Below are 11,693 nucleotides of genomic sequence, written 5' to 3' on the forward strand. Positions count from 1 at the left end.
AAATGGACAATGCAAACATTTATCCTATGCACTGGGTTGTATGCCCAAAATGAACCCAAACCGACTTACAATGCATTCCAAAAAGCAATAAAAACCGCCCTATTCAACAAATTCATTGACTAAAACAGACCACCCTTAAACTAAAACAAACCCCCTGTAAACGCTATTCAATCTCTCAGGAAGCTCCAATTTTCATGTATTCTTTACCCATGGAACTTAAATTAGTATGTACCTTGTTTATGTAACTTTTCTATTTTAGGCTCCTTATCATTCGCTGACTGTCCAGCCTTCTTTCAATGTGAACCACCTAGAAGTCGCCTGACTATGGCGGTATAGAAAAATAAAGTTATTATTATTATTATTATATATACTCCCATATAACATCATACACGACCATACATTTAAGACATAGATCATTGCTCAATTTGCTGGGGGTTAAAAGGAAGGTCAGATGGATTATGAAAAGCTTAGTTATATATTTTTTCTTGATTACATGTGAGTTTTAATCTATTATATTTGAATTTACTGTATATGAATTTGATGTTAATCAATGTAATCCACTTTGTACAGCCCATTGAAAGAAAAGCAGACTATAAGTTGTTTATGTTAAATTAAATAGCTTTACTGTAGAAGCTAAATAGATGCTGCCACAATGATAATGGTACAACATTACCTATAAACTCACATCCCAGCAGATACTGAGTTATGTCTGAGGATGAGGATACTTAATCCAAAAATTAATATGGTGCTTCTCTTAGCCCCTTTACAAGTATATGTGTGATAAGTTATTAATAATGCATTAGAAGCAAATCTTTTGCAGTAAAAAGAAAGGTGTAAAATAGGGGGATGATATGACAATCTAAGGAGTAGACTCAAGATCAATATTAAAGAATATGTCCTCACAAAGAGAGGGTGAATGCATGGAACGTCCTTATGGACAGGAGCTAGAGGCTAAAATTGAGAGAGTGAGCACAGAAGAGCCACAGTGACAATAACGTGAAGAATCAGATAACACTGTAGACCAGGGGTCTCAAAGTCCCTCCTTGAGGGCCGCAATCCAGTCGGGTTTTCAGGATTTCCCCAATGAATATGCATGAGATCTATGTGCATGCACTGCTTTCAATGCAGATTCATTGGGGAAATCCTGAAAACCCGACTGGATTGCGGCCCTCAAGGAGGGACTTTGAGATCCCTGCTGTAGACTATTTGGATACTACTACTACTAATTTTATTTTTATATACCGCCAAAGCCATGAAAGTTCGAGGCGGTTTACAACAAGAGGCGCTGGACAATCAGCGAAGTAGTTACAATACAAAGTGATCGAAGTAGTTACAATATACTAGGACTAGGAAACATGCGATGAAGCTACTCTGACATCAGAGGGAAGGCTTCTGAGTCAGCCGCGTGCAGGAGCGGCTGCTCGTGGCTTTGTGAAGAGAAGTGCAGCTGGGAGGAGGGAGCCTTTCGGAGGATATACGCTCCCTTGGGAGGCACAAATTTGGCACACAGAACAGAGGGAAGGAAGGACAACGAGGGACGAATTGGGAAATGGAAGGGAGGAATGTTGCATTGGGACAGGGAGAGGCAGGACCCCGGTTCGTAAGTACGAGTCTGACATATTCGGACATTCTTAACCTGGGGACTGCCTATATCTGACCTGTAACCCATTCTAAGCTCCTTTGGGAGGATGGGCTAACAATTCAAATAAATATTATCCTGAGGAGCTTTCCAGGGCCTGTAATTACACGCTGTTGTTGCTGTAGTTGGCTCAGGGAGGAAGATGACAATGGCAGTCAGGCCCAGAAACAAAAGAGGTGAAAGGGGGCAAGGGCATCAAGGGAGGCTGCGTCTGGAGAAGAATTTCAGGTAGAAGAGGGAGGAACTGTAATTAAAGCACCCTCCCTCTCCAATTCTATGGCAAGTTCCACACAATCATGATTGTGGACAGGAAGTGACTCAAGTGTCACATACATTGCTTTGTGTGTGTATTCCTTCCCCCTCAAGCAAACCCACAACATCCACTGCCCTGTCTGAATAATAAGGATTTTTCAAGTGAAGTCTACCGAGGGAGGGGGTGGAGAAGAACATGGTGGCAGAGTTCAAACACAGGATCTCAAATCAGAAAATAATGGGTATACATTGAAGGAACCAAGGCCAGTACTGGGCAGGCTTGCACGGCCTGTATCTGGAATATGGACATTCAGTTGAGGATGGGCTGGAGTGAGCTTTGATGGAGACTCCAATAGTAGGCCCAGAAATATTTAAGTAAAAGGACCATTTACATGAGTGGTCTCAAACTCAAACCCTTTGCAGGGCCACATTTGGGATTTGTAGATACTTGGAGGGCCTCAGAAAAAGTTAATGTCTTATTAAAGAAATGACAATTTTGCATGAGTAAAACTCTTTATAGTTTATAAATCTTTCCTTTTGGCTAAGTCTTAATAATAATATTGTAATTTATAGCTAAAGAGACATACGATCAAGAAACTGTTTTATTTTACTTTTGTGATTATGATAAACATACCGAGGGCATCAAAATAGTACCTGGCAGGCCACGAGTTTGAGACCACCGATTTAAACTAAATAATTAATTTATGGAGCATGTATGGTTGGGTAAACTGGATAGGCCACTCGGGTCTTTATCTGCCATCATTTATATTGTTATTATATATTTACAAAAGGTAAAAAAAAAGTGAAAGTGTTTGAACAGAATTTCTTGTTGAGTTACACCTTTTTAGGGATCCTAATTTTCCCTTTGGCAACACAAATACAGTATAATAAACTTAGTGTGTTTCTTGAGTGATTTATGGGAGCAAAACCCTCTTCATCAGGCACAACTGTACTGGAAGTCACTGGTCCAACACACCAAATTCTAGTGATCCAGGGCATCAAATAACCTCAGCCTTGTTTACATGAATCTTCTGTGGGCCAAACTCATTCCCCCAGGCTCACATAATCAATTACATCATAGACATTTCATTGGAACAATGCAAACATGTGAAAGGAAAATATATCCTTGAAAAACAAGTATCCCGTGCATAATGACCCACCAGAAAATGAAACAGAATGAGGAGGCAGATCAAAAGTTAGGAAGCAGAAGGAAGAGCAGAGCCAATGGTTGCAGCTCCTTTGTGCGACTCCTAGCCTCTTCTCCTCCTACATCCTGCAGCCAATGACTCATTGCTCATAACGCGAGGAAGGAGGGTGGTTGGTTTACTGTCACATAGGCAACTACCAGTGCAAGGAGTACCAATGATCCATGCAATCATGGAGAACAGCTGGCTGACTTTGTTCCCTTCAGTAAATAGGTAGACGGGCCTGTATGGATGTACCAGTTACCAACGGGCTATGGTGCTGCAAATTAGCCAGGACAGCTGTAATATGACCCGGTCATCCAATAAATAGTGAGCAGCTCAGCACTTCATGCTGCTTCCTTTTGAAACTTTTCAGAAGCGTATCTATTGCCGAGCTACAACTAAAGGATAAAGACTTGCAGTTTCTTAGCTTCGATGATGCTTGCTGGTTGAATCTCTCTTGGAGCAGTGGCTCCAAATGGGTTAATTTTGCACCCACCAGGATAGTAATGAACCTCACTCCTAAGCCCAGGTATGAGGAATGTGATCTCAGGCTCTCAAATTCTAATGCTAACGCAGTGCTTGCATCTTGCCAAAGAGCTACTGTGAGGAGACACAGCTTATACCACCACCAGCTAAAATACTGCAGCCAGGAATAGGGCTTCAGCTTACTCAGAGCATACGAGCATTTAATAAAGGCTCCGATTGAGTTTAATGTTTTAGCAAGCTGCAGAGCATATGCCTGCATTCTTACCTTGTGGTGGGTGACTCAGGTGAGGGGTTTTAGCCCAGGGATGATGGCTCTGTCTGTAGGGGTGTCTTGCTCGTCCACCTGCTCAAGCCACACCTGTCATGGAATTTCTTCCCCTCTCCTCGCTTCTGCTCTGAACAGATTTGCATAGATCCTGCCTCCTCTCAATGGGAAGAGACCTGATTGGTTTGGCTCTATCACTGATTGGTAGAGGAGCCTGTCAGCTGCAAGAATAAGACTACAGGTGTGGCTATGAAAATTGTTCCTTGTTTTTTGCTTGTCAAACATTTGCTGAGGTGCCAGAATCAAGGGTCCTTCAGATGTGCCAGTTGAAACAAATCATGATATTTTAATTCAGTCCTAGGTTTATTCTCATGGAATCTGCTGACCTGGCAGGGAATTTCAATTCAAGGAATGGACTACAATCCAGTTTGTTTGGGTCTTTGGCCAATGCCCGGGAGTCAATGTTATAAAGAACCCCTCCACACACACACTTACATACATAATCTTCTCCTCGACACCCACTTCCCTGAAATGCCATCCTGGACTGAGCTACCTTTGGAACAAAGAACTGCCTTTCCACACAGACAGAACCACAGAGTCCACAGAGCAGGGCTACCTACAATTACTGGACTTACAGAAAGGACCAGAGTCCCCTAAAGTAAAACAGCCCCAGGATAGGGCCAGAACCCCAGGACCACCTGCATCTACGTTGCCATGACCTGCAGCTGGTGGGGAATTGGATCCTGTATCTCCCCCCCCCCCCCCCAGGATCTGGCATCTGGCAGTGCTGGCGAGGGAGCACAAAGCTTCCAGATTGATGCTGGTGGAGCTCTAAAATCCTTTCTGATGACTGTTAGGACTCGAGATAAGAAAGAAAGAAGAAAATCATTCCAAAAGCCAATGCAAATGGTTTCTATGGAAACTGGAGCCTGTTCTGCGGAAAATTAGACCTCTCTCTGTGATGTTAGCTGCACAGCAAAGTCAAAGCCAGAGAAATACTCTAAAAAGGAATTATCTATCGGTGATGGGGGGTGGGGGCTCACTCCTGGCAGAGATTGGCACAAGGAGTATCTCAGGTGTTCCTTCCTCTTTCATTGATAACAGGGGAGGAGAAAAAGAGATCTTTTTAGTGATAATTTGGAGTGGGGGGTCTCTTCCTTTACAGGTTGCATAATGAAGGGGACCTCACCTGAAATACAGATACCACACCCGGCCCAGCTCTGGATTATTCCTCTGCTGAGATGGACTTCACACAATCAAAGACAGTGGGTGAGAATGTTTTTCTTTTGGAAGCAAACCTCTCAGCTTTTGCCTGCTGCTCAGTTTGGGAATGGTCACAGGGAGGTTTGGGGCTATGGTGGGATTGTCCCCCTTTACCCGCTTCCTTGAGCAGTAAAGATCTGTACAAGGACCCTAGGAGAAGGCTGCAGGGGGGGCCTGAGACCCCCTCCAAAAAAGGAGGAGGTTTTACTTTCATTGAGAGCCTTATGGTATCCCTAAGCCAAAGAGATGCCTGAGCTGCCACTCCAGTCGCCAACGCACTCAGCTCTTGCATGAGTCCTGTTGGCGGGGGCTGGAGAAACGCTGTCGATTTCCCTTGTCCTACAGGGAAGAGTGGGCTGGATCTTGTAGTGAATCTCTTATCCCCACCAGCAAAGGGATTATATTTAATGCATGGAGAGGGGAGGAAGGAAATGTGTTGCACAATTCCCCCTAAAAACTGGAGGATGGCTATACCTCAGCTAGAGCAGAAAGGAGATTGCAGCCAGTATTTTAAGCAACTAAAATTATGAACCTGCAGTTCAGGGACATCTTCTGAACTGAAGCTGACAAAGTTGCAGTTAGTTTTGGAAAGCCAATGGGTTTAAGGTGGCAGCTGGACAGCACAAGCAGGGATTGAGTTTGGATTTTGTGGGAGTGTGAAAGAAACTTAAAGCTAGCCTGAAAATAGGACAAGACTTTATCACATAAGAGTGGTTGATCATTGGAACAAGCTTCCAGTGCAGGTGATCGAGGCAGACAGCGTGCCAGACTTTAAGAATAAATAGGATACCCCTGTGGGATCCCTACGAGGGACAAGATAAGGAAATTGGGTCATTAGGGCATAGACAGGGGGTGAGTAAGCAGAGTGGGCAGACTTGATGGGCGGTAGCCCTTTTCTGCCGTCATCTTCTATGTTTCTATGTTAAGAACCTTCTAAATAGAAATGACAGAAAAAATATCAGGAGATATTTCAGTATAGCTGAGACCACTGAATGGAAAAGCTGGACATCGTGGATGCTATCCTGATGCATACAGGGCTAAAGTGAATGAACTTTTCGGGAACTGCTGCATCTTGTACTAGGAATTTAACTTAATCTTGCAGTTCAAGATTAAAGATTCTAGTGAAAACGTAAAAGACTGTGTTATATGTGTCTCTCGGATCCTGTCTTGGTTTAACGAGTAGACAGTTTGAGAAGCAGATCCAGCCCTCTTCAGCAGCCTGAGATATGTCTGCAAGAGCTGCATACACAACCCACCAGCAGGGGGCGACAGTATGTATCTGAAATGGATAATATAGCAACATTTTTTTTGATGAAACAGAAAATTAAACTAAGGATAGCCTGTACAACATAAATCTGCACTCAGCTAAAATGAGAGGCAGTGCTCCCCATTCCGCAGTAACAGAAGAGCTCTGCATTAAAATGGGGAAAATTTCCCAAATTGCTGTGAATGAAGACAATCTAATCTAATCAGGATTTCTTAATCATGCCATATTTCTCTAGAATAGGTGATTTACAAGATAAGAGACCCATGCAACATCATGGGGGAAATTGACATCACATAAAAGAAGGTACAACTGTCATAAAAGGGAACGCGTTACAAAATAAAAACATTGTGGGAAAGGGTTACATTGTTGTGAGAATGGAAGCAGTTACAATACACTGAGGAGGAGGAAGAGGCGACCTATGTAAAAACACAGGGAAAGGTTACATCAAATAGAAGGACTCCTACAATAGGGAGAAGGAAACCCCCCCCCACTCAGACTGAAAGAGTGTATTTAGAAACTACACATCTGCAAAACCAGGTCTTTATCTAATCTAATTCTTAGTCTTATATACTGAATCATCAAAACCTTTAAAAACATAAAAACACCACAGCAACTGTATGTTGCTACACACAAAACACACTTGGGGGTATTTTTAGAGAGATCTTGACTGGAGTGGCAAACCCCCAAAATTCTCACGCCCTTGTTGTGGCTGATGGGGATCCTCAAGCCCACCTCAGTAAGATCTCCTGCCTCTCCCACGTTCCAGCCCGTGACACTGGCTTCCCCCCCTACCTTACACACTCAATTTCATGCATTTGTGGAAACTGAGCATGCACAAGGAGGGCAAAGGCAGGAGCAAGTCAGAAAGGCAGTTCTTGGTGTTAGAGGACCCTTGCAATAGGTTTTTTTTTAATGTTTTGAATTGGCCAACAGGTTGGGGGGGAAGGGAGGATGTGGAGACCACAAGTGCCCACCCAGTTTGCCCAGTGGTCCACCCAAAATATGAGGTCTGGCTATACCTCTGCTTGATTGTGTACAAGTGTTTTATTCATGCATGTAGGTGCTTAAAAGTTGCTTACAGGCTAATGACATGGTGACAAAATTCATCACCATTTTCATCCCCATGGGAAATCATTTCAATGTCATTTTTTAAGGAGAGGGAAGGACTATAAGAGTACAAATCCTTGGAAGGTTTTCTATGAGGGGTCATTTACATTACATTACATTAGGGACTTCTATTCCTCCTATACTTTGCAGTTCAAGGCGGATTACAAAAGAGCTAACTGGACATTTCCAGTGAAGTTACAACAGTTTTGGGTTTTTTGGGGGTTTTTTTGGTTACAAGGGAGGAGAGGTACCTGGATTAATTCTGGAAGAACTTGCAAATTGGATATTAAATTGACTGTACGTTACTGTGTGATATAACAAATAGATTACAGTTAGAGTACAAATAAGATTACGTTACATTTCAGAGATCTGAATACTTGGTTGGTATTTTGGGGAGGAAGAGATTATTTAAGTGGAGGTTTTGGGGAGAATTTATCTAGGAGGAGGGGGAAGGGTTGGGTTAAGATATCTGGATAAATTTTTTGAAAAGTAGGGTTTTGATTTCTTTTCGAAAAGTTTTTAAGTCGCCCGTAGTCTGTTGGGGAACTTTGGGAGGGAGGGGCAGGATGTGGCAGTTTTTCCATCTTCTTTCCTTCAGGAATTCTTTATTGGTAAAAGTATTTGGTGACTACAACTTCTGAACACTACATGTCTGTATTTCATTTTCTTTGTATTTGATGTTGACTGCCTTGGCATTCACTGCTGTGTATTTCTCGGTTGTTATGAATAAAAATTGTTTATTCATAAGGAGAGAAAGGGAAGAATCAGAGCATGAATGGGCAGCGATTGACCTTCAAGCCTTGCATTGAAGAACGCTGGTGTAGAAGGACTGAGGTTGAGATAGACACTAAAGAATGACATGGGATGGTTTTCAGCCACTGGCCCTCAAACATTGCACTGAAGTATGCTGGTGTAGAAGGACTGAGGTTGAGACGGACACTAAAGAATGATACGGGATGGTTTCCAGCCACTGAACCTCAAGCCTTGCATTGAAGAATGCTGGTGTAGAAGGACTGAGGCTGAGATAGACACTAAAGAAGGACATGGGATGGTATCCAGCCAAGGACTGAGGTTGAGACAGACACTAAAGAAGAAAATATAACTAGAACCAAGACTTCTCAATGAATAAATCAAATAGTGAAACTTAAATATGAATGTTGAAAATGTAAAATAAACCAATTTTTCACATACACTTAGATTTGTGTAATCCGACCAAGAGCCGTGGCTCCTATAGCTGAACCCACCATCCCATCACTGTGTATGACTTTGCTATTGTGGTCCACTGAGGCTCCAAACAGTGCTCAATAGCACCCTCAGTGGCTAGCCACAAAATAGCACCCTGACGTGTGGCCCGGCCTGGAGCCACCCTGCAGGACTGGATTCCAAGATTGAATCAAAAACAAAACAAAGTCATTATCATTTATTTCTTCAAAACAATAATCTTATTTATTCTTCCTGAATTCAGGTAAGTAGTTTTCTTCATACAGCTGCTAAATTGGTCAGAATGTTTAAACAGCAGCACAAACAAAAAATAAACAACTCAAATAGGACAAAGCCAGTATACAAAACCAGTCCTTGCCTTGCCTTCCGAACTGAGGACACTTCAGCTGTGTCCTGGGTTTGTAGTCCACCTCAGTCCAAACCCGGGCTGCTAATAAAGCAGGCAATTTTCAAAATCAACCAACAAAAAAACAACAATACAGTCTTAGGCATTTATCTTCACCTCCCAAAAATGCCAAAGTTTTCACAAGCCTCTGGCTAGTTCCACACACTGCCAGGAAAAACCAGGGAGTGATAGGTTTTGCAAACAGACCGTCATTAGTTTGACTTTCACAGTTTCCACCCAGGATAACAGCAAAACCTCTCCCCAATACTCACTCCCAAGCTTGTAAAAAGAAAAAAAAAACATTCACTAAACAGTCCAGCATCCAAAATCACACTCACTGTTTGGAAATGGAGGCAAAGTCCACCTGCATTGCTTCAGGGACTTGAGGAGCAAATTCTGACCAACCTTCCTCCAATTCCATCGGTAACTCTCCAGGGAACACAGGATCTTCAACCTGACCTTCCTCTAGCACCTCCATTGGAACGGGGCCATTGCTCCTGCTTGGCTGAGAGGACTCTTTAGGGAGGAAAGGTTTAAACCTCCTCCCTAGCTGGCTTCCCTCTCTGTTCTTACACACAGGTTTAAGTACCTTGGGGAAACGCCCTGCTTTGTCAGCCCTGGCAGTGTTCCAAGGGCCTCCTGGGCTCCCCCGGTGGACAGTGCTATTATTATGTCCAGTAACTACTTGTCCCTTCCCAATTCCTCTCCAGGATTTCTTTTCTTCCACTTTTTTCTCTGTCCTAACTGGGACTTGAGCAGGTAGAATATCTGGCTGGTCACACTATACAAACAAGTGAGTGAGGCTACGTGCTCTATTGATTATTAACTTTGTTCTCAATGGCAATAAGAGGAAAAACCACTCCACTTAGCTTTAAGTACTATGATGGAAATCGAAAAATGGACCACCAGTTTCAAACTAAAACTAAACACAGAGAAAACAAAAATCTTCTTGGCAAGCCCCAACGACAAAATAACAAAAACTTCACTAAAAATAAACAACCATGAACACCCAATCTCCAAAACCATAAAAATACTGGGTATCACTCTAGATACTCACCTAACCATGACTGACCACACAAACCCACTGGTGAAGAAATGCTTTTACACGATGTGAAAACTAAGGACTATCAAAAAATACTTTGATACAACATCCTTTAGATTACTGGTGCAATCGCTGATCCTATCCACCCTAGATTACTGCAACATCGCCTACCTGGGCATCCCCAAAAAAACAGTACAAAAATTAAGATTAGTGCAAAACACTGCAGTTCGCTTGATCTTCGGACTGAAGAAAAAAGACCATATCAACCCCTATTATAAAAAATTACACTGGTTATCAATGGAGGCGCGAATACTGTTCAAATTTGCATGCATCTGTTACAAACAAGCCTGGGGCCTAGCACCTTCCTACTTGCAAGCACACTTCACTTTACACAACCCCACACGTACAACCAGAAACAAAAGCATCTTTGCATACCCAAAGATCATAGACTGCAAATACAAATCCTTCCTAGACAGAACCTTCATGTTCCAATCAAACAGACAGCAGTCCTGGCTGGGAAACCATATAAATAAAGCCGAACAGACCTACAACACATTCCGAAAATCAATTAAATCGCTCTATTTGACAAATTCCTTGCCTAACTAGATGACCTCCCTCAGATATTCTTTCCCCTTACACCCTCAATGTATTATGTAACTTCTTTCTCTCATGTATTCCTTCACTATGCTTCCCTAATTATTATGTAACTTCTTCCTCACACTGTGTAATTCGCTGATTGTCCAGCCTTCTTTCTATGTAAACCACCTAGAAGTCAACCTGACTATGGCGGTATAGAAAAATAAAGTTATTATTATTAAGTTATTATTAAGATGTATTAGCAGGTCCCAACATGGACCATGTTTCGAGGGTCTGTTTTGAGGAACCCAAAGGAGAAAAACAAATCTTCAATGCCAGAGAAATAGTTGCTATGTGATTCGGACAACAACTTGTGTTCATAATTTGAAACAGTCTCTTCTAATTGTTTGGCTATAGGAGCCACGGCTCTTGGTCGGATTACACAAATCTGAGTGTATGTGAAAAATTGGTTTATTTTACATTTTCAACATTCATATTTAAGTTTCACTATTTGATTTACTCATTGAGAAGTCTTGGTTCTAGTTATATTTTCGTCATTGATTTTGACCTCTCACTTTTGCATATTTTTGAGAGCTTTTTCCTCACTTCTTATTATTTTTGACTTAGACACTAAAGAAGGACACAGGATGGTTTCCAGCCACTGACCCTCAAGAATGCTGGTGTAGAAGGACTGAGGTTGAGATGGACACTAAAGAAGGACACGGGATGGTTTCCAGCCACTGACCCTCAAGCCTTGCATTGAAGAATGCTGGTGTAGAAGGACGGCGGTTGAGATCGATACTAAAGAATGACACGGGATTGTTTTCCGCAGGGATAGAAATGGTGATGAATTTTATCACCGTGTTAATACGTAAAGCTTGTTATCCAGGCTGCAGCACCAGGCTCAGACAGATTCAGCAGCATTATCCAGGTAGTGTGGGAGTGGCCTTGGGGTGGTGCTAAGACAGAACTAGATGTTATTGAACATGGATAACATTTGGCA

General features: G+C 42.4%; 1 protein-coding gene across 4 annotated transcripts in view; it reads right to left on the reverse strand.

Annotated features, from left to right (window-relative positions):
- The window catches only part of HPCAL4 (hippocalcin like 4), a 43,682-nt gene extending 33,292 nt beyond the window's left edge, over positions 1-10,390 (reverse strand). The window contains exon 1 of one of the 4 annotated variants that reach the window (XM_033956951.1): positions 10,286-10,390. In XM_033956951.1, the coding sequence (XP_033812842.1) occupies positions 10,286-10,293 (8 nt within the window). In that variant the 5' untranslated portion in view covers positions 10,294-10,390. Of the gene's footprint in view, positions 1-3,829; positions 3,951-9,410; positions 9,609-10,285 lie in introns of those variants that run through there. The other 3 variants (XM_033956954.1, XM_033956950.1, XM_033956952.1) reach the window with 3 other exon arrangements.
- Between the last annotated feature and the right edge of the window lie 1,303 nt (positions 10,391-11,693).

Source organism: Geotrypetes seraphini, chromosome 8 (assembly GCF_902459505.1).
Source record: "Geotrypetes seraphini chromosome 8, aGeoSer1.1, whole genome shotgun sequence".
NCBI classification, from domain to species: domain Eukaryota; kingdom Metazoa; phylum Chordata; class Amphibia; order Gymnophiona; family Dermophiidae; genus Geotrypetes; species Geotrypetes seraphini.